Source organism: Myotis yumanensis, unplaced genomic scaffold, assembly GCF_028538775.1.
Source record: "Myotis yumanensis isolate MYYU_CA2020_CCGP unplaced genomic scaffold, mMyoYum1.0.hap1 SCAF_1, whole genome shotgun sequence".
NCBI lineage: Eukaryota > Metazoa > Chordata > Mammalia > Chiroptera > Vespertilionidae > Myotis > Myotis yumanensis.
In genome coordinates, this window is record NW_027223752.1 from 118,969,347 (window position 1) to 118,993,978 (window position 24,632).

The 24,632-nt window shown below is 38.6% G+C and overlaps 1 protein-coding gene across 6 annotated transcripts in view; it reads right to left on the reverse strand.

Moving 5' to 3' along the window:
* LRRC49 (leucine rich repeat containing 49) overlaps positions 1–24,632 on the reverse strand; it is a 177,976-nt gene that overhangs the window by 129,612 nt on the left and 23,732 nt on the right. For 5 of the 6 annotated variants that reach the window (XM_070431160.1, XM_070431168.1, XM_070431152.1 and 2 more), the window contains 3 exons: positions 24,298–24,364; positions 17,286–17,429; positions 4,377–4,438 (listed from right to left, as the gene is read on the reverse strand). In XM_070431160.1, coding sequence (XP_070287261.1) covers positions 4,377–4,438; positions 17,286–17,429; positions 24,298–24,364 — 273 coding nt within the window. Of the gene's footprint in view, positions 1–4,376; positions 4,439–4,546; positions 4,608–17,285; positions 17,430–24,297; positions 24,365–24,632 lie in introns of those variants that run through there. The other variant, XM_070431190.1, reaches the window with a different exon arrangement.

A 24,632-nucleotide genomic window follows, 5' to 3' on the forward strand; every position in this document is an offset into this window, starting at 1 on the left:
GAATATCATAATCCGTATACCCAAATTTATATCTCTCTTTAAATTATTCCCATAAACAATACAAGAAGCATAGTATTGAGTTCCACCACAGGCTGGGAGACTTAGGGGTTTGCAGCACCTTAAACAGTTAATACTGTGACACATGAGAAACAACATATTGTGAGAACTAGAGGCCCGGTGCACAAAAATTTGTGCACTCAGGAGGGAGAGGGGGTCCCTCAGCCCATCCTGTGCCCTCTCGCAGTCTGGGACCGCTCGGGAGATAACGACCTGCTGGCTTAGGCCTGCTCCTGGGTGGCAGAGGGCAGGCCCAATCCCTAGGTGCAGCCCCTGGTCGGGCTCAGAGCAGGGCCGATTGGGGAGTTGGGGCGCCGCCCCCTGTCATGCACAGAGCAGGGCGGATGGGGAGGTTGTGATGCCACCCTCAGTCACGCTCAGGGTAGGGCCGATTGGGGGGTTGGGGCACCGCCCCCTGCCATGCACAGAGCAGGGCCGATCAGGGGGTTGGGGCACTGCCCCCTGTCACACACAGAGCAGGGCCCATCAGGGGTTTGGGGAGCTCCCCCTTGTCATGGACAGAGCAGGGTCAATCAGGGGTTTTGGGAGCTCCCCCCTGTCATGCACAGAGCAGGGCTGATCAGGGGGTTGGGGAGCTGCCCCCTGTCACTCACAGAGCAGGGCCCATCAGGGGGTTGAGGAGCTCCCCCCTGTCAAGCAAAGAGTAGGGCCAATAGGGGAGCTGGGGCACCGCCCCCTGTCACATACAGAGCAGGGCCCGTGGGGGGGGGGGGGGGGGGTAGTTGAGGCGCCACACCCTGTCACACTCAGGGCAGGGCTGATGGGGAGGTATGGCTCTACCCCGTCTCACATAGAGCAGGGCCCGTGGGGGGGTTGGGGCGCCGCCACTGTCACACACAGAGCCGCAGGGCAATCAGGGGGTTGGGGCGCCACCCTCTATCACCCACAGAGCCGCAGGGCAATCAGGGGGGTTGGGGCGCCACCCCCTGTCACACACAGAGCCGCAGGGCAATCAGGGGGTTGGGGCGCTGCCCCCTGTCACGCTGATCCCGGTGCCGGGAGGCCTTGGGCTCTGCTGATCCCGCCCGGCAGGGTCACAGATCCGGGTCCCAGACCGCAGACAGCCTTGCCTGCTGCCGCCTGCCTTCAGTATGCAAATTAGCCGCCATCTTGTTGCTTCAGGGTGGGGGCCGGCTGGTTTGCCCTGAAGGGTGTCCTGGATCAGGGTGGGGGTCCCCACTGGGGTGCCTGGCCAGTCTGGCTGAGGGGCTGAGGGCTGTTTTCAGGCTGGCGGGCGACTGAAGCTCCAAACCTCTCCTTTTTTTCTTTTTTTTTATTCTGGCATTTATTTACCTTCCATGGCTGTCACTGGAGCTGAGAGCCGGCTTTCTCTCTGAGGCTCGGCTGAAAGCAGGTTTCTGGCCTTTGTTTTCTGTATTCGAAACAATGTTGCGACTCCAGCTCTGAGATCCCGGCTGACTGACAGGAGCTTTCTGGAGTTTTGTTTATCTTCTATAAATGTTACTATGTTTCCAACTGAAGCTCAGAGGCCGGCGGGGGACGTTGGAGTCCACAGCAAGCAAGCCTCCTGTTAGCTTCCAGCTGCCTGGCTGCCGGCCGCCATCTTGGCTGACAGTTAATTTGCATAAGGATACGCTGATTAGCCAATGGGAAGGGTAGCTCGTACGCCAATTACCATGTTTCTCTTTTATTAGTGTAGACTAGAGGCCCAGTGCACAAAAATTTGTGCACTCCGGGGTTGGAAAGGGGGGGGCCCTCAGCCAGGCCTGTGCCCTCGCGCAGTCTGGGACCCCTTGGGAGATAACGACCTGCTGGCTTAGGCCTGCTCCCAGGTGGCAGAGGGCAGGCCCAATCCCTAGGTGCAGCCTCTGGTCGGGCTCAGAGCAGGGCTGATTGGGGAGTTGAGGCGCCGCCCCTGTCATGCACAGAGCAGGGTGGATTGGGAGGTTGCGATGCCACCCTCAGTCACGCTCAGGGTAGGGCCGACTGGGGGGTTGGGGCACCGCCCCCTGTCACACTCAAGGCAGGGTCGATGGGGAGGTTGTGGTGATCACCCACAGAGCAGGGCCGATCAGGGTGTTGGGGCTCAGCCACTGTCACACTCAGGGCAGGGCCAATGGAGAGGTTATGGCTCTACCCTGTCACACACAGAGCAGGGCCCGTGGCGGGGGGGGGGGAGGGGGTTGGGGCACCGCACCCTGTCACACACAGAGCAGGGCCGATCAGGGGGTTGGGGCGCAGCCACTGTCACACTAAGGGCAGGGCCAATGGAGAGGTTATGGCTCTACCCTGTCACACACAGAGCAGGGCCCGTGGCGGGGGGGGGGGGGGGGGGGGGGGAGGGGGTTGGGGCACCGCACCCTGTCACACACAGAGCAGGGCCGATCAGGGGGTTGGGGCGCCGCACCCTGTCACACACAGAGCCACAGGGCGATCAGGGGGTTTGGGCGCTGCCCCCTGTCATGCTGATCCGGTGCCAGGAGGCCTCGCGGTTCCTCTGATCCCGGTGCTGGGAGGCATATTACCCTTTTACTATATAGGATAGAGGCCTGGGGGCCGGCTGGTTTGCTCTGAAGGGTGTCCTGGATCAGGGTGGGGGTCCCCACTGGGGTGCCTGGCCAGCCTGGATGAGGGGATGATGGCTGTTTGCAGCTGGTCACACACCCTTCAGGGTGGAGGTCCCCACTGGGGTGCCTGCCCAGTCTGGGTGAGGGGCTGAGGGCTGCTTTCAGGCTGGCGGTTGTTGATTGAAGCTCCCAACTGCTCCTTTTTTTTATTTTATTCTGGGCCAGCTTTAGCTCTGGCTCTAGCTCTGAGGCTTCGTATCTGGTTTGTTTTGGTTCTATAATCGAAACAATGTATAACTTCAGCTCTGAGATCCTGGCCTATATTTGTTAGAATGTTTCAAACTGCCAGCTCAGAGGCCGGCAGCGGCAGGCGGGGAACGTTGGAGTCCTCCTTCACTTGAAGCAAGCAAGCCTCATGTTCGTTTCCAGCTGCCTGGCTGCCGGCCGCCATCTTGGCTGACAGTTAATTTGCATAAGGATATGCTGATTAGCCAATGGGAAGGGTAGTGGTCGTACGCTAATTATCATGTTTCTCTTTTATTAGTGTAGATAAGGAACTATCCTCTCAAAACAGATGTTAATGGCCTTGAGGTAGAAATTCCCTAAAGAAAGTTGAGTGTCCCTTGCACTGCCATTGAAAAATAAATCCTACCTCCTCAACAAGATAGAAAGGCAGATGGAAGAGCATTCAACACAAACTGAAAAAAAAAGATAAAAGGTCTTACAGAAAACGTTAATGCCTTTTCCATAGAAAATAAAAAAGATTCAAGGTATCTCTGTGAAATAATGCCTATTTGTAAAGTTCACCATGTGGATTTAATCTCTAACATTTAGAGATATAGCACAGGGATACAGGTAATACAAGTCTGATGGAGGAGGAAAAAAGATGCAAATAGAAAACGCACAAAAACTAGTTTTTAATAATCAGAAGCATAGGCCTAGAGGCCAGGAAGAGACGTGTTCTAAACTCTTTTATACTTAATTCTTACCATCTCATAAAAGCAGGTTCAAAGAACAGTCTTGAAGTAAAACTAAAGAATTTAGGGGTAGTTATAAAACCTAGTTCAAACTAAGTGGCTAGGGGGAAGAAGGAGAAGGAAAGAATTAGAGAAGGAATAGAGGTCCCTTCTCACTGAAAAGTCTGACTGCTTTTTTCAGTTCCAGTTCTAAAATCTCCCACATTGACAGTGAATGTGACTTTATCACAATATAAAGAATTATATGCTTCAAATTTTTGTAAAGCAAAATTTATACATTCATATATATGTGTACACACACACACACACACACACACACACACACACATATTAGTATACAGTCTCTTGGCAGCACTCATTCTAAGTAGGGATACTAAGTTAGAAGTTATGGCCTAATTAGCAAATGTCTCTGACAAATATAGCCAGCTATATCAAAACTGCTTAGTAGGTAATTTATGAAAGAAATTCTAATTAAACTGACTAGTGCAATAAGTGTCAAACAAAAGACAGCAAAATGTATGTTTAAATTTCCACATTTTACAAGAGAGCAATTATAAAGTAGAATAAAATAAAAAGCATACATAAATTTCATTATTTTAGTATGAGAGGCACTGATACACAACAGAGCTTTGTTTTTCCACAAAGAACTTTGTCACCGATGGCCCTATCATTTTCCAATTTAAAAATCTCACATGTCAATAAATTCTCCAAGGTACTTACAATCTTAATTTAAAACACTACAAACCACACTATCATGTTATTAGTAAATGACAAATTGGGAGTTTCCACTTACTTAGATATATTGTTGAAGCTGAGAAACAGACGTTGGAGGCTGGGCAAATTATCCACATCTCTCTAGAAGGAAACAGAAAGCAAAAATTGATCAGCCGAAAGCAAAAGAAATATTATAAATGTCTTCTTGCTCAGCTGTTGAAATAAATAGTCATTTCTATTCACTGCAACCTTGCTAGACCATAGATTTCTCCTGGACATTGGGCTCCATTCTTCTCCACTGCAGATTAAAGGGGAGGGTTTCAGTACATCCGCAGAACAAGCTGCACCACTCACAAGGTAAAGCACTGAAGGGAACAGAGAAATGCTGCCGCTAGCCTCTTAAGCATGCTTTTGGGAAAGAAGCCAAAATGCTTCTTCAGCATTTGAACTGTAGCACAAATGTAGTATGATCAAACATTTGCTAAAAATCATATTTAAAAGGAAGCCATTCTATTGCTTTAAATTTTAAATTTATGCAGTTCGCTTTCCAAATGGTACTGAGAATTTCAAAGCAATTTTCTTCACTATTCTCAAACCTTTGGAAATATACCACTCAGTTACAAATGAACAAAACACAAACAATTCCTCCATAAAACTAAACGCAGAGCATAGTGTTACTGAAGGGCACCATAAGGGCAATTTCCATTCTAAGCAAAAATTGGAGGTTCTTGTAATTGGAAATTTACCCTTTACTGTTAAGGTATAGAACCCAAAAGCAAACCTTTGCTGTTTACATGTAGTTACACTCAGCAAATATTGAAATCTTTGGCCCAAATTATTTTTAAAGTATTTTTATTGATTTTTAGAGAGAGAGAAAGGGAACAGGAGAAAGACTGAGGTGAGAGCAGAACACTGATCATCTACCTCCTGCACACCCAATACTGGTGATCTAGCCCACAACCCAGGCATGTACCTGACTGGGAATCTAACCAGTAACCTTTTGGTGCACAGGACAACACCCAACCAACTGAGCTACACCAGCCAGGGCCTAAATGATTTTTTAAAAATCATAAAATAAAAACAAAGTTACCTAATCTCATTAAGTAAAAAGACACAAACCTTCTGAAAAGTATGACACACTGGAGTAACAGAGTCTTAAGAGGAAGCTTAGTCAGTAATATCATTATTCACATAAGAAAAAGTATACAGTTGAGATTGCTGCAGGGGTAGGGTGGAAGTGGATGGGAAGATGACTCAGGATTTCATACTATCCCAGAGGCTGAGAGCACAAGATTCCATTTATCCTGACTTCCAGTACTCTGCTTTTTAAAACAGCACAGGGGTCCTCCAACCTTCTCTCCACCCCTTAGGCCCTAAAGAGTGTAAAACAAATATAATTGCAGCTATCAAATCACCCAGTAAATGCACCATTCATTTGGCATTACCATTCTCAGGCCCACCCCTGAAAAACCTGTTCCAGAGCTGTGAGTTAGTGATTTTTAGAGTTTATCAACCATGGTCAAAAAAATAAGTCTGCATAGAACAGGAAGTCCCCTCAGTGGGTGATAAGCTCCATGTGTTGGCAAACTTCTTGAATCAGCTCTACCGGCTACCTCACTCTCTGATATTCCCAGAAATGAGAGGGGAGGCGGAGTGATAGACTAGTAGTAGAGCTAATTTTATTTCATGGCTCTATTTTCCAAAGAAAATGGTAGCTTCTTCCTATCTGCTCCCCAGAAGTATGGAGTCACAACCTAACTGAAAGCTCTCTCTGAACTCCGGGGGAATCTGTTCTCCAGTTCTTCCTGGAATCTACCTGAGGTATTGCTAGGCACTAGCATTGTTTGCTGGCATTCAAGTGGAAGAAACTGAGAAGCAGTCGCCTAGAATTCCACTAAATCAAGGCATCTTTAAAAAATTATTTTTTTTGTCTCTTTGAGCTCCAGCCTACCACCTCCAGAAACTACAGACACCTTTCAAGACATATTTTTTTGGCTATTAAAATATAAAATCAAATTACATCAGGTGATAATTTATGAGAAAGGTTTTTTTAAACTTTAAGTTATAATGTTTTACATTTATCTTCATTTATAAAATAAAATTTTAGGTTTTATCAAATTTTCAAAATCAATAACTGTCATTACCTATAGAGCTATGAAAAATATTCACAATAAACTGAAAAGCTAAAAATCAGAATTCAATAGGCAGTCTTTACAGCAGTTTAAAAGGCAAAATAATTATAATCATTTTTGTTGTTCCAAATTTCATTTTTTTAAAGAAAATTATAACTTTTCCTTAATTTTTCTAGCAATTCAGAGATATACTTTGTAATGAATTCCTAGCATTACAATTATGGGGGAATCAGTATTCAACAATCTGTTTACCAAAAATGTTTAATTATTTTGAAATGATGGGGAAGGGAGAAATGATGTAAAAAAGCTAAATCCTCACTTTAAGAAAAAATCACCATATTTTATTATCAAGCATTAAACTCAACAGTTCTTTTCTGGAGATAACAATATCATAGGCAGAAAAACTACTGCAAAGAAGCAATAATGTTAACATACCTAAGATGAGAAGATAATGAAATAAAATATTTATATATAAAATATTTATAGCTCATTTGTTATTAATCTGCTCATAGTCTCAAATTTATTATATTTAACAAAATGCAATTCTGAGAATCACATTCAAAACTTTTTTGAAGATTCAAAACCATTTTATATATTTAAAAATATAATCATTTTAAAATAGATTTAAATAAAACTGCTACAAGATTATTGAGATTATAATTCTTTATTCTTCAAAAGCATAATAACTTGCCATTTGATAAATATGCCTGTCCTATTCTGCTCAGCGTTTTCCACATTCTTAAACTTCACAAAAGAACTAAATGATTCAGCAATCTGACCATGTGTATAACATCTATTTCTGGAGCTATTTTTAGAGCAACCTCCTGCAGAGGAATAAGGAAGAAGAAAGGCAAAGAGACAAAGGCTTTGGCATGCATGAAGTAGAACAAAGATGACTATAATAAAATCACAGTTACTCTCATCTTGTTATTTATTCTGTCATACAAAAAAAGTCAGAGTAAGAAATATATAGGGGTGATTGATTTAATTTTGACAACTGGAAAACTAATTTATTAACAAAGCATAATAAGTTTGAAAAAACAAAGGAAAAGTGATATTTTTATAAAGAGGTTTATTAAATTAATTCTAACATGATTACTTGCTACACTCATCACTTTGTGACAGAGACACATATTATATGAGGAATAACATGTGTAAGCCATCATATCAATGACTCTAATCATATACAGTGGAACCTCGGTTCTCAAATTCAATTCATTCCGATAGGCTGTTTGAGAAGCAATTTTTTCGAAAACCGAATGATTTTTTTCCATTAGAAATAATGTAAATTGAATTAATCCATTCCAGACCCACAAATGATTCCATTTTAATCTTTCTTATACACAGTACATGTCTAATGTACTGTTTAATCTACAAATAAACACTTCTTTTCTTAAGTTTACCGAACCACCTCCTACTAGCCTTAAATCACGTTCAGCACTCATTCCAGGGGTATCTTTCAGGTCACCATGCAGCATCTTGGTTTGTTTATAAATTGCTGCCTCCAAAATGCTGACACTGGCTAACTGCTTTTTATTTATCCAAATCAACAACAGTTTTATACCTTTTCAACTGCCTGTGATCATTATTTCTTTCACACTCTTAGCAATAGTTGCACTAGATGGCCTCTTTATGTTTTAAAATTGTGCTAACCTTTGACTCCCCCAACAACAAAAGCATTCTCTCTTTTTTTGTGGCCTGAGAGATCTTTCAAAAACCAAAGTTTGGTTTCACAACCTAGACATTTTTTCTGTGCACAACTTGGCTGAGAACCAAATTGTTCATAAATAGGAGATGGTAGAGAAACGTTTGACTGTATTTAAATGCCAATGAAGAAAAGCCCATTTGGTCTGTTACCCAAAGGCATTAATATGCATACCTGCTTTTTATATTTGTTTACTCCCCATTACATGGCAATAAATATCAATCTAGCTGCAAGTTACTCTTCAAGTATGCTTTTCTTCTATGTACTGTTGTGATCCTCTCACACAAAGAAAACAATAAAAGGGAACTGGAAATTATATTGATAATCATTGATACTCTGACTACATAGATTTCTAGTCTTTTATTTATTTTTATTTTTTAGATTTCTAGTTTTTATAATCTAGGACAGATAGATTTAATAGCTATGAAGAAAAAGAAAAAAAAGCCTCAATTTCATAATCATAGGTTTTTTTCTCACTTGAATTTGTAGTTCAAATTTATATCACATGCATGATCTAACAAGACTCCTCATAAAAAATGGTCCTTAGCATTCATACCCCTATCACTCCTGGCAAAACTTGCTGAAAGACACAAACTCAACTCGGGCTTTAATAACTTTCTGACTATGCTAAGCTACTAACCTAAGCTACATTTTGGCAAATGTAGAACTGCCAAAAAATTGACCTCTCCCCGCCAGCTCCAGCCCCACCCTCCATGCACATGCCCTCACCCCCCTACTGTCTGTGTCCATTGGTTATGCTTATTTGCATACATACTAGTCCTTTGGTTGATCTCTTACCACACACCCCCAGTCTCCCCTAACTTCCCTCTGAGGTTTGACAGTCTGTTCCATGCTTCTCTGTCTCTGGATCTATTTTTGTTCATCACTTTATGTTGTTCATTATATTCCACAAATGAGTGAGATCATGTGATATTTTTCATTCTCCAACTGTCTTATTTTGCTTAGCATAATGCTCTCCAGGTCCACCCATGCTATTGCAAATGGTAAGAGTTCTTTCTTTTTTTACAGCACCATAGTATTCCATTGTGTAGATGTAGCACGGTTTTCTAATCCCCTCTTCTGTCTGCTGATGGGCCCTTAGGCTGTTTCCAAATCTTAGCTATTATAAATTGTGCTGCGATGAACATAGGGGTGCATATCTTCATTCTGATTGGTGTTTCTGATTTCTTGGAATATATTCGTAGAAGTGGGATTACTGGGTCAAATGGGAGTTCCATTTTTAACTTTTTGAGGAAGCTCAACACTGTCTTCCACAGTGGCTGCACCAGTCTGCATTCCCACCAGCAGTGAAGGAGGGTTCCTTTTTCTCCGCATCCTCTCCAGCACTTGTCGTTTGTTGATTTGTTGATGATGGCCATTCTGACAGGTGTGAGATGATACCTCATTGTTGTTTTGATTTGCATCTCTCAGGTGATTAGTGACTTTGAGCGTGTTTTCATGTCTCTTGGCTTTCTGAATGTCCTCTTTCGAAAAGGTCCTATGCCCATTTTTTGATTGGGTTGTTTATCTTCCTTTTGTTAAGTTGCATGAGTTCCTTGTAAATTTTGGAGATTAAACCCTTATCAGTGATAACATTGGCAAATATGTTCTCCCATGCAGTGGGCTCTCTTGTTGTTTTGTTGATGGTTTCTTTTGCTGTGCAGAAGCTTTTTATTTTGATGCAGTCCCATTTGTTTATTTTCTCCTTAGTTTCCATTGCCCTGAGCTGTATCGGTAAAGATATTGCTACAACATATGTTTGATATTCTGCTGCCTATGGATTCTTCTAAGATTTTCATGGTTTCCCATCTTACCTTTAAGTCACCCCATTGATTGGCCCTGATCGCCGGCCAGGCCTAGGAACCCTACCGGTGCATGAATTTCGTGCACTGGGCCTCTAGTAGTATCATAAAATGTTAATTTCCTGGTTTTCATTACTGTAAGGTGGTTACATAGGAAAATTCCTTGATTTTAGAAAATACACACTGAAATATGTGAACATAAGGATGTATAATGCCTGCAACTTACTCTTAAATGGTTCAGAAAAAAAAATAGAGAAACAGAAAGATTGATAGATATAAAGAGAAAGAAAGAGAGAGAGAATGATCAAGAGAGAGGATAAAGCAAATGTACTAAAATGCTATCATTTAAAAAATCTGAATAACAGTTACTGGTAACTATTATTATACCATTATTGCAACATTTTCTGAAATTATGTCAAAATTTAAAATGTTAAAAAGGTTAAGGAATAAAAAAGATATACCAGGAAAAAGTAACCAAAAGAAAGCTGATATTAACATTATACAAAATAAATGTTAAGACAAGAAGTATTAGTAGCTTCCTGATACATACACTACATACCTAGAACAGTGTCTGGCATATGGCCCATGCTCAAAAATTGTTGTTCAATGGAGGAGTAATAAAAATATGTAATACATAATGAGGAGAAGAACAATTTACCAGGAAAATGCACCAATTTTAAATTTACGTACACCTAGAAACATAGCTTCAAATACTGAGTACATACTAGGCAAATATATTGTTAATAAATATTGACTATAAGTATTAATAAGGTAATAAAGCAAACCTCAACAAACGTAAAAGAACCAATTACATATAATCCACATTCACTAGCCACAATAAAATAAATTAGAAAAGAATGACAAGACAATCCATATTAAAATTTTTAGATATATTTCTTAATAGCACATAGCTCAAAGAAGAAATAATACTGTATGTAACTCAGAAAATAATAAAACTACTAAATTGCAAAACTTGGGGAAAGAAACTATAGTGGTTCTTAAGAGGGAAATTTATAACCTTAAGGGCTCATATTAAAAAATTAAAAAGACTGAAAAGAAATGTATCAAATATCCAGCACAAAACCTTAGAACAGTGGTTCTCAACCTTCCTAATGCCACGACCCTTTAATACAGTTCCTCATGTTGTGGTGACCCCCAACCATAAAATTATTTTTGTTGCTATTTCATAACTGAAATTTTGCTAGTTATGAATCATAATGTAAATATCTGATATGCAGGATATATTTTCATTGTTACAAATTGAACATAATTAAAGCATAGTGATTAATCACAAAAACAATATGTAATTATATATGTTTTCCGATGGTCTTAGGCGACCCCTGTGAAAGAGTCGTTCGACCCCCAAAGGGGTTGCGACCCACAGGTTGAGAACCGCTGCCTTAGAAAGAAAATAGAGGGAATAAGAGATAACATCAAAAATCCACAAAATAATATTTTTTAAAAGCTATGAGAGAGGTTCAATAAAGCCAAAAGCTGGTTCTTTGAAACCACTAGTAAAATACACAGCCCTCAGGTAATATTGATCAAGAAAAAAAAAAGTGTACAAATAAGCATTAGAAGTGATAAGGAAGACATGACTACAAATAGAACACAAAAAATGTAAATTTAGATGAAAGAAAACTATTACACATCAAAACTGATGCCCACTATTATTACTGAGTTCAATAGTTTAAAACTACCCTGACTATTTAACAGATAAATTCTACAAATATTCCAGGAACAGATCATCTTTATCTCATATTAAACCGAGATTTATACTAAACTAGAGGCCCGGTACACGAAATTCAAATTCATGCGGGGGGAGGGGGGGGGTCCCTCAGTCCGGCCTGCATCCTCTCACAATCTGAGACTGTTCAAGAGATGTCCGACTGCCGGTTTAGGGACGATCCCACAGGCTCCTAACCACTCGCCTGCCTGCCAGATCACCCCTAACTGCTTGCCTGCCTGCCTGATCACCCCTAACCACCTCTACCTGATTGCCTGATCACCCCTAACCGCCTCTGCCTGCCTGATCACCCCTAACTGCTCGCTTGCCTGCCTGATCGCCCCTAACCACCTCTGCCTGACTGCCTGATCACCCCTAACTGCTTGCCTGCCTGCCTGATCACCCCTAACTGCTCACCTGCCTACCTGATCACCCCTAACCACTTGCCTGCCTGCATGATCACCCCTAACCGCCTCTGTCTCCCTGAGTGCTCCTAAATGTTCGCCTGCCTGCCTGATCGCCCCTAACCAATCACCTGCCTGCCTGATCGCCCCTAACCACTCTGCCTGCCTGCCTGAATGTCCCTAAATGCTCACCTGTCTGCCTGATTGCCCCTAACCACCTCTGCCTTGGCCCCCACCATGGTGGCTTTGTCCAGAATGACATCCGGAATGCCGTTCAGCTGTCTGGTCTAATTAGCATATTATGCGTTTATTATTATAGATAGGAAACCAAAATAGAGATACACAATTAAAATGGGAAGTGCCCCCAATATACTTTACGAGGCTAGTATGACCTTTATACCAGAAAAGAACAATAAAAATAAAAGAAAGTACAGGCCAATCTCATTTATTAATATACATGTAAATATTGTAAATAAATTATTAACAAACAAAATCAGTAATGTATATAACATACATAATGACCAAAAATGTTGGAATGACTTATTACAAAAACTTACAATCTTCAAATCTAATTTATTAAAGAAGAATCCATATGATCAATATAAGAATTGAAGAAAAATAATTTAATGAAACCAACAACCATTCATAATATAAACCTTAAGCCAACTAATAAAGGATAATTTCTTCAGACTGATAAATGGCATTTAGCAGACACAGCTAGTGATGCATTCCCTTTAAAATAAAAAATAAGGTACTTTTACTTCTTTACCCAACTTTGTACTGGAGATTCAGTCAAACTGGAAGTTCAGTCAAACAAGAAGATACAAAATCTACAATAGGGAAAAACTATCATTGTTTGTAAAAAAATAAAATTATATATATATATATAAATTTTAAAAACCTAAGGTAATCTACAGATATTTTATTCAAATTATTAAGTGTTAGAGCAAGGTTGCTAGATATAAGATCAATGAACCAAAATAAACTGTGGTTCCATATACTAGTAACAGTAGGAAACCTATTTCTGACCAAAAAAAATTTACAATAACAAAAAAGTATAAGATATCTGGGAAGAAATCTAAAGAAAACAAAATAAAAATGCCCTGGACAATGTATCCCAGTATCCCAGTGGTTAGAGTGTTGGCCCCCACACCTAAGAGTCGCAGGTTTGATTCTCAGTTAATAACATATACCTGGGTTGCAGGTTTGATCCCTCTCTCTCTCTCTCTCTCTCTCTTCCTCTTCCTCCTCCTCCCCCCTCCCTCCTTTCCACTCTTTCTAAAAAAAAAAAATCAATGGAAAAAATATCCTCAGGTGAGGATTAACAAAAAAAATAACAAGCTACCTATGGAGAAAAGCATAAAATAATTAAATTAGACATATATAAATTAAGAAAGGTACAATATTAATATTATGTCATTCATATTAATATTATATATTCATATTATGACACTGAAGGCTAAAAATCATTAAAAAGTCAATTGTCTTCAAATTCAAAGGTATTCCAATCAAACAGATCAGTAGGATTATTCATAAAACTTGATATGCTATTTCTAGAATGTATATAGAAGAAAGGACCAAGATTATTTTTCGAAAGTAGGGAAGGACCCTGCCAGCATGACTCAATGGTTAAGTGTCAACCTATGAACCAGGAAGTCATAGTTCGATTCCCAGTCAGGGCACATGCCTGGGTTGCAGGCTCGATCTCCAGTATGGGGTGTACAGGAGGCAGCCAATCAATGATTCTCTCTCATCATTGATGTTTCTCTCTCTATCTCTCTCTCTCTCTCTCACTCTCTCTCTCTCTCTCTCTCTCTCCCTTCCTCTCTGAAATCAATAAAAATATATTTTAAAAAACAAGGAAGGAAAGAAAGCAGCTTGTGAATGAAAGGAGAGGGAAGAAAAAGAAAGATTGGGGATCTACTTCTACTAGCTCAGACAACAAAATAGAAAGTTACAATTATTAAGAGAGTGTTATATTGAAACATGGATAGATATCAGACAGACAGGCAGAGAGGCCAGGCACAGACCCATGCATATGTGGATATTTAATTTGCTAGAGGGAGATACTATCGAAGGCAGAGGGAAAGACAGAAAGAATTCACTTTTCAATAAATGAAGAAAAAATGAAATTGGATTTCAACTGTACATTACAAGCAAAAATCCATTTAAAGACCAACTTTAAAACTTTGTTAGACAATATAGAAAAATATCTTTTTGTCCACAGCCTTATAAGGGATGATTTTTACTTCTGTGCCTCAAAAGACAGCAGAAATAAAAGAGATTTGTTTCTTTATCAACTGGAAAAGGTAAAAAACAAGCAAAAACTTTTTACAATGGGCAAAGGATAAGGCTATTCAGAAAAGGGGCAATCTCAATACTAAAGAAGAAAAAGGATGAAAGGCCAACCTCACTGGATATTCAAACTGAAATCTCAATGCAATACAATTTCGTAGTTAAAAGATTAGCAAAAATAAAAAGGTCTGACATCAAGTTTCACCAAAGACGTGAAATTAAATAAATTCTCAGATAGTACTGATGGGAATGTAATTTGGTACCATCACCTTGGGAAAAACCGGGAGGTATCTGATAAAGTGTAATAATGTGCGTAATCCTGGCACCCAGCAAGCTTCTCTTAAGTATCCACCAATGAGCACTGTTTTTCAAATACAGGCTGCAACCAATTTTTTATTGGTCAAGAAATCAATTCAGTAGGTTGAGACCAACATTTTTAACGAGACAAAATCAAATCAAATAGGATATGCCAGAATGGATTACAGCAAGGGCAGGTGTAGTTTCATGAAACACTTGCTCCCGGTATTTACAGTGGACTCACATAATATGTATTAAATAAGTGGGCTTCAATGTAAATGTTTTATTGCCATAAATTATGGCTAAAAATGTTTGAAAGTCACTGACCTAGAGACAGTGTTATATACATAGGCACAAAAAGACATGTAAATAAAGTTATCTGCATCAGTCTTAATAACCAAAAGTTAAAAATAATATTATTTTCCATAAATAGAAGGATGACTATTTAGTTACAATAATATAATGTAGTACTATATAACAATGAAAATTAGTGACCTAGAGCTACAGGTATCAACATAGATAAATCTCAAAACATAATGTTAATAAAAACAATTTACAGAAGATACATACACTACTATGATGATACCATTTATAAGACATTTAAAAGCATGCAAAAGAATTACTTCATATTATTTAGGGATACATACAGATATGGGGGAAAAACAGACATGCATGGGAATAAACACCAAATTCAGAATTGTAGTCACCTCTGCAGAGGAGGAAGAAAATGTGATGGGCCTCAACTATTATTTGAAACATTTTTATTTATTAAGTTGATTAATGGATATACAAATGTTACAATATTCCTATTCTTTTGGGAATGTCTTTAATGTTTTATAATGTTCTAAGAGGGAAAATCCCATGTAAACTAAAATGACATGTGGCTTAAAATTTCCAAGAAAAAGATTATCAAATTTAACAAACAACTTTTCTACATCCAAAAAAACAAGATCTCTAACGAGATGGTGAAATACGTAGTGCATTCATTTCATGTCCTTCTCAAGATTCAATGGGTGAAGCAAAACAAACAAACAAACAAAAAACACAAAATGAGTAAATCCATGGAAATGCTTTAAAAAAAGAGAGAGTTATCAATAATAGATCAACATTTGATGAATTTCAGGGAGCTGAAAAGCAGAGAGGATAATATCAGAGATGATCTTGAACAGAGAAAACTGCAGCTCAGAACTCACAAAAGCGCTGCTGCATTGCAAAGGCGGCAATCCTTTTTGACAAAATGCCATCCTGCTCCATGCTCCAAATCAGTACATACAAAGCACAGGTATGGACTGGTGGTTGACTGAATCAAGTGGAAGTGTAATTAAAGTTCTGTCTACTCAACAGCTATTCCAGAAATACCAACAAATCCACACACCCCCCACCCCACACCCCCAGCCCACCTCTACCCCAGCCATGCACACATATAACCACCTAAAGAGCAGGTGGCGGAGGAAACCCTTAGTTGGAGAGTTGGGATCTGGTCTCTAAATAAAGAGTATTTGTCAAGGAAGGATGGAGAGTGCAGGTGTTTTATCTATGGAGATAGTTAATAACTACTACAGTAGGACCAGAGGTGGAAAAGGAATGGCAGTTTCACCTGGAACAAAATTATATCAATTTCTAAAAGTTTAAAACATTATACATATAGTATCATTGTCAGGATAATAAATATGATGCATATTAATTTATAGGAAATTGTGAGTATACATATAAGGATAAATAAGAAACTTTACCCAACTCTTATTTTTTTAAAGCATTTCCACTATACCAAGCTGCCTCTTTAAGAATTGCAATAAGCCCAGCCTGTGTGCTCAGTGGTCATGGTTCAATTCCCGGTCAGGGCACATGCCTGGGTTGCAAGCTTGAACCCCAGTAAGGAGCATGCAGGAGGCAGCCAATCAATGATTCTGTCTCATCATTGATGTTTCCATCTCTTTCCCACTCCCTTCCTCTCTGAAATCAATAAAAATTGCAAAGAATATGATATTTATGCATGCCTTCACAGCTCCAAAACTCCTTATTTTTTCCCTTTGCAATAATTCATCAGCATTCCTTAATAAACTTCTTTTATATGAATTCCATACCCATGATAAAACAGAAAAGGATTCAGTATACATTTACACTAGCTGATTCATTTACTGATAATATTTCTATTCTGCTTTTAATTTTATATTTATATTTTAAAATAGAAAACACATAAATGCTTCCCAAAATCAAAAAATATAAAGCTTAATAATTATGTCTGCAATTTAAATTCAGAAGGAAACAGAATTACCTGAGCTGCTTGCTTTGCATAAATCAATGCTATAATATTTATTTCATTTCCCTAAAGCAGTGGTCGGCAAACCGCGGCTTGTGAGCCACATGCGGCACTTTGGCCCCTTGAGTGTGGCTCTTCCACAAAATACCACATGCGGGCTTGCACGTACAGTGCGATTGAAACTTCATGGCCCATGCGCAGAAGTCAGTATTTTGTGGAAGAGCCAGTATTTTGTGGAAGAGCTACACTCAAGGGGCCAAAGAGCCACATGTGGCTCACGAGCCGCGGTTTGCCGAGCCGCAGTTTGCTGACCACTGCCCTAAAGGAATGGCCAGGAATCACATATTGGTTCCATTTTAATACTTACCACAAAAGTGATTTGATTGTGTCGCAAGTTAAGTTCAGTTAGTGAATCCAGCCCATTAAGATTATCAACGTGACTTAAAAGGTTCCTGGCAAGGTTTAAAACTCTCAAATCACACAAATGATTGACATTTTCGATTTTGGCAATCTGTTAAAGATGAGGAAGAGATGGTTAGCAGGCATAAATCTCAGATATGTATGTTATAAAAACCAAAACTTAACTATACAGCCATTGGACTAAGTGACCATTTATATGAAGACATTTAAAAATCTATTTCTCATTTCAGTGACATCAGAGGGATGGCAGCATGAGAGATCCCCTTGGTCTCTCCCCTTGAAGTTTCAACAATTTGAACAGCTAAAATTCAACAAAGGATTCCCTGCTCAACTCACAAACACATCTGAGATCTGCACATTGAAACATATAAAGGTGAGCAAGTGGGAGTGAACAGGGGAAGCGAGAAGTGAGAAGAGCTCAAGGAGCCATGGACTCAGCCTTGCAGCCAGAAGTTCACTGCAGGGCTCAGCCCAGAGAGAAGAGGAGTCAGGTTGTGAATGGCACTCCCTTCAACTCAGAGGAGGAAAGAGATTTAGTCAGCATTCCTTCAGGAGTGGAGAGTATAAACTGCAGGTGAGCCCAGTGACCTGGGCAGGGATGAAACACACAAGTAAAGCCACAGTTATTTGGCCATGGAGCCTGGCTGCCTTCCCTTAACCACCAAAAGCTTGCCTCCCCTCACCCATCATGTAGGGTTGCAGAGAACATTTTCTGCAAACCTGAGAACTTGTACTACGAAAACACTTTTTCACTGAGTGAAAGGAACACTCTGCTACTAATATCAGGGTTGGTTGGAGGTTCAGGGGAATGCTGCGAAGGTCCACTGGTTGCCATTGCTCAGAGGGCAAAGCAATAAAGAAGGTGGCCTGGTTCCTCCAGCTCACCCCACAACTGCACAATGAGGCTACACTGCCAACAACGTATGGCCAAGGGAGACGGCACTGAGATTTCACAAATTTGGAGCCACATTGCCCACCATGTTCCCCTATAAGATTAGTCTCCTGAGACCTGGGTGACTGGATCTCAGGGAAAGCACCCACCTTCTCAGGGAACAAAAGCCATTTTCCACCCACCCCCCCACCCCCGCCCCCAGAAACCTGAAACACCAGAGAAGTGCAAGAAAGCTAAAAAAAAACAAAAAAAAACAATAACTTAAAATCCAATGCCACCTACTGGAAAACAAAGAGAGACTTCTTACCAATCTATTAGAAAAGTGCCAATCATACATAGATGCCTAGACAGAGAAGGAATCCATCGAATACCATGAATAGCCAAGGTTACAAGGCAGCTCAGAAAGAAAATGGAAAATCTCTAAAAAATAAACTTCTTAAAGACATAGAAATATGTTATTTAAATGACAGAGGATTCAAGATTGCAGTTCTGAAAAACTCAAGATTTAAGAAAACACAGATAGGCAGTTTAATAAAATCAGACACCAAATAAGGAAACAAAGAGATGGAAACTTTAAAAAAGAACCAAATAGAAAGTCTGAAGATGAAGAACTCAATAAAAGAGATCAAGAATGAACTAGCAAGCATAGGAAGTAGAGCAGACGAGATGGGGAAAGAATTAGTAATATCAAAGAAATCTAGAAATAATGCAGAGGGAAGAAAAGAGAGGCGTGAGCATAAAACAACAACAACAAAAGAACTCTACAAGAACTATCTGACTCCATCAGAAAGCAATACAGAAATAATATGTATTCCAGAAGTAAAAGAGAGGGAGTAGGGAACAGAGAGCCTATTCTAACAAACAGCTGATGTGAAGGAACTTCCCAAATCTATGGGAAGAGCTAATTCCTTTAATCCAGGGAGCAAACACCTAATTACCTTAATCCAAAAAGACCTTCTCCAGGCACACTGTCCTAAAACTGCCAAAATGAACTACAAAGAAATAATTATCAAAGCAGCCAGAAAAAAGAAGAAAGTAACCCATAAAGTAAAACCCACTAGGATATCATAATACTTCTCTGCAGAAATGCTACAAGCCAGAAGAGAGTGGATCTGAATATTCAAACTACTGAAAGAGAGAAATTACCAGCCTAGAATAATATATCCAGCAAAGTCATCCTTCAAATATGAAAAAGAAATAAAGACTTTTCCAGATGTACAGATGCTGAGGGAATTTATCACCAGAAAACCTCCATTGCAGGAATTACTCAAAGGGGTTATTCTATCTGAAACAAAGAGCATAAGGCCATAACACTATGAGTAAGATCATCAACAGACTTACAGCATAAATAAATAATCTGTGATAAGAGTAACATAAAAGTAGAGGGGGTAGAGGTCTCAATTTGCAAAGAAGGATGGATATCAGATGCATTAAAAAAAAAGGACTAATGTATATATGAAACTTTCTTTTTCATAAACCTAATGGTAACCACACACACACACACACACAGAAACACATAACTTAAAAAAAGAGGAAAAAATGAAAAAAAAAGTATGAAAAACAACAGACAGAAACACAAAGGATAAGAACCAATGGAGGCACATCGCTACCAGAAAACAAAAAATAATATCATTATAGAGAATCCTCATACATCAATAAGTACCCTAAATGTAAATGGACTTAATTCACCAATAAGAAGGTAAGTAATAGCATACAGGATCAAAAACAAAACCCAACCATATTCTGCCATCAGGATACACATCTAAGCTGCAAAGACAAAAACAGATTCAAAGTGAAAAATAAATCTCCAAGCAAATAGCATCCATAGAAAAGCAGATATAGCTATACTTATACCTGAGAAAATAGATTTCAAGATAACAAAAGTAATAAGAGACAAAGATGGACATTTTATAATGATGAAGGGGACAGTACATTAAGAAGACATAACACTTCTCAATATATATGTACTCAATCAGGGAGCACAAAAATATATAAAGCAACTACTAATAGAACTAAAAGGAGAAACTGAAAAAAACACAATCGTAGTAGGGGACCTAAATACTCTACTGACAGCTCTAGATCGATCATCCAAACAGAAAATCAGTAAGAAATATCGTTGTTAAATGACACATTAGACCTAACGGACATAATCAATATATACAGAGCCTTTCATCTCAACACCAAAATATGCATTCTTCTTTAGTGCACATGGAACAGTCTCAAGGACAGACCATATGTTGGGACACAAACCTATCCTTAACAAATTTTAGAAGACTGAAATCATACCAAACATATTCTCTGACCACAATGTTTTGAAATTAGAAAACAACTGCAGAAAGGAAGTAAAAACCCCTACAAATATTTAGAGATTAAACAAAATACTACTAAAAAATGACTGGGTTAAAGGAAGAAATAAAAGGTCAGAGCAAAAGATATAGCGAGACAAAAGAGAATGACAGTATGACATATCAAAACTTCTGGAATGCAGTGAAAACAGTAATAAAAGGGAAGTTTATATCATTACAGGCCTATCTGAAGAAACAAGAAAAATCTCAAGTAAACAACCTATTATCACATCTTAAAAAACTAATAAAAAAGAGCAAAAGCAGCCCAAAGTCAGCAGAAAAAAGGAAATCATAAAAATTAGAGCAGAATTGAATGAAATACAGAACAAAAAGACTATAGAAGAAATTAATACAGCAAAGTGCTGGTTCTTTGAAAAGATTAATAAAATTAACAAACCCCTGGCTATCCTCACTAAGGATTTATCTAAGATGCACCTACACTGAATTTATCTGAAAAATAAAAAAGTCGATATTAAGAAAAAAATTGTAAATGGAAGGTTATAAGAGAGGGTTTCGCGTGCCAGCAAAAGTTACTGGCATGCCATGTTTGTCACACGTGCCAGGAGTTGCCAACCCCTGGCATAGTGTCTTCCTGCTTCTGCTAATAATACTGGGGCATTTCTTTTAAAAAAGAGTCTGTTACCCATTACAGCCATGGACAAAGTCACAAGCATACAGCAAATGATAGAAACTTCAAGCAAACAGTGGTATAGGGTGAGAACATAGTTCTTGATTAGTGAATAAACTTCATAGCAAGAAGGGATGATGGGAATTTAGAAAGCCCAAATATGGGTCACACTGATCAGAGTGAAGGTTGCAAAACAGACTGCAGAGCTTCCTTATAGACAGTCCTCGGTTTACGTCCGACTTGAAATATGTTGCCATCTCCCATTTATTTATAAAAAAAAGTTCCGTCATTTCGACGTATGTACATATGTGCTATATTTTTTTTTTTTATTTACCACAAGCAAAGGTCAGGAATTGTTATCTTTCTTTTAAATATTTTTTACTGTTTCACTTCATTACTGCTGTGTATGTGCTCCATGTGAGTGACTAGGTGCTTACATAGGTGGGTTCCGACTTACGAAGAAAATTGCGTTACGTCACTCCTGTAGGAATGGATCTCCGACGTAACCCGAGGACCTACTGTACATCTAGGAAGGCTGGATACTCCAGCCTTACCTTTTTTTGTAAGAGTGACCCAGACTGCTCTGTCTGGATAAAGGCAACCTTCCTACTCAGCAATGACAAAAAGGGTGAATGTCTGCTTCCAGGCAAGAAATCACAGAAAGGGCAAGCTCTTCCTGAAGGAAAGATGGCCCTGAAAGAACAGATTTTTCTTGAAGCACATCTGTTTCCATGTTCAAACAGGCATTGACCAAGAGAACAAATTCTAGTAGACCAAATAAAATTTAGGTTAAGAAATGGAGAGTCAACCTCCCACATTCATTTGCATTCTTCACTACTCACATATAATCAATTGCTAAATCTTGATGTTTCTACTTTTTAAATATTTATCCAGTCTGCCCCCTTATTATGTCCCTATTGCTATTACTTTAACCCAAGCCATTATCACTTCTCACCAAGATTAGTGGATTAGTCTCTCAAGTGTTGTCTCCAATTTCACTTCCCTCCATCTCATTCCATTCGCCAGTCTATTTTTTTTAAAAAAATCTTTGTTGTTGAAAGTATTACATATGTCCCCTTTTTTCTCCTATTGACCCCTAATAACCTACCCATAACCCCTGTCCCAGGCCTCCACCACCCTAATCTGTGACAATGGAAGAGATCAACCCAAGTCTATTTCTTGAACACTACCATCATTCCTCAAGATGCTTTCACACGCATAAAACAAATACATTTTCACAATGTAAAGCAAGTATCACTTTTATTTCCAATAGATGTAAACTCAAAAGACAAAAATTATACACTTATTTTTCTTTCAGTTTTTCTAACTACCCAATTCAATTTTTTAAGAGTTAGACATTGTTTCACTATTAATAGTCATGGATAGTTCTTAAAATAGTGGGCTATAAGAAAAAATATCAATTCCTTAGTATGACAATACAAAGCCCTCCACAATCTGGCTTCTCCCTACCTCTCTTACCTCACCTTTCACCGTTCCTGAATATCTGCTAAATTATTTAGCAGTAAAAAATTACCATGCTATTTTTAGTCTCAGTGCTTTGCATATGATTTTCTACAACTGGCAAAACTCTTTAATTCTTATGCCCCTTACAGCACCATCTAACGGGGCAACTTCCCCTGTATTAGAGTGACACTAACCAGCCTGTAGACAGGCTACCAACACTCCTCCCATAAGGTGCACACACAGACACACACACAGATAGGGCTGGCACAAGATAACCTGGCAGAGGTGGCCTATCTAGATCTATCAAGGTTTTAATTAGTTACATTAGCTTTTCATCAAAATGATTGGGATTAACAGCTTAGAGAGCCCAGGGATCATACTGAGGTTTGTGCCTGGATGACTGCAATTGGCAATGGCAGATCTTGATCATCAACAGGCAGGGACTCCTGGATCATCCCAGAATGTACGTTTACTACCTTAAGGGTAAGATGAACTTCTGCTCATGGAGCTATTCCTAAGTAAATATTCACATTTCAAAGGTTAAAATGTAAATGGAAGAGCAAAATGTTAAAAAAGAAGCATCCAAGATGTTCTGAAAGAAAAGAACAGGAGGGGGAACATAATAAATCAGATAGAGAAATTAGGATAGACAGATACGGGAGTAGACAAGTTGAGTGACTGAATTGAAGAATGAGCCCAGATTATATAGTAATCAAAAATATAGATTAAAATCACAAGGGGACACTATAAAAATTTAATTGGAAAAAATTTACGTCTGACAATTTTAAATGTTGAAAAGGATGTGAAGTAACAGGATCTATTATGTAGTACTGATGGGAGTATAAACTGGTGCATCCACTTTGGAAAACAATTTGGCATTATCTTTTATTAAAGTTAGACATTTAAATAACCTAATCCAGCAATGTCAATTCTAGATCTATACTACAGAGTACATATGGTATACGGAAGAAGCATGTACAAGAATACTCTTAGAAGTACGATTCTCAAAGGAAACAAAAGGAAACAACCAATGTTTATCAGTAATAAACTAGAGAAAAAAGTTTTCATCTAACCACACCATGGAACATACAACAGTGAAAATGAATAAACTACAGCTACTTAATAAAAAAGATGAATTCCATTAACATAATATTGTATCTGAAAAAACTAGATGACAACACTATGATATCTTTTTTAAATTAAAAGACAATGCTACTAAATGATATATTATTTAGGCATACGTATATGTGATAAAACCAACTAAAAATAACTAAAAAAAGAATGATAAATGTGAAATCCAAAAAGTGCTTATCTCAAAATAAAGGAAGAACACCTAGGTAAAAGAAAATCATTAGTAATATTCTAGTCTTGAGTTGAGGTTGGATAATGTATATTTTAAAATAAGTTGATAAAAGATTAAATAAGAAACAAAATTGTCATTACTATAAAAATTTCGAATGCTTTCTATATCATAAGATAAGGAATTACCAAATCTTATAAAAATAGGCTTAACATTTCAGTGAATCAGTAAAGTAACTTGAAAATTTCAGTATAATTCTTAAAACTCTTGCAATGTCAATTTTCCTGGACTTTTCTCAAAGAAGAAAAAAATAAAAAATCTTTACAATACCTGATTTCCATGAAGGTCCAAGACATCTAAACTTTTTAGATTCTCCAGATTTGAGATTTTTTTGATTCTAAAAATCAGAGTAAATAGAATAGAAATGTAGATGTATCATATCTATTGTAAATCAAAATATGCTAAAGTATAACTCATTTTTATTTATTCCCTATAACTTAAACACAGATAATAGAAATAACTACAGCTATCTATCTACATAAATATATAGGTTATATATAAATATGTATATTACGTAAAACATATTTCCCATCAATTTAATTGTATTGTTAAATATGCAGCCCTACTAGAGGAAATGTCCCCCCAGTTTAAACAACGTATCTTTA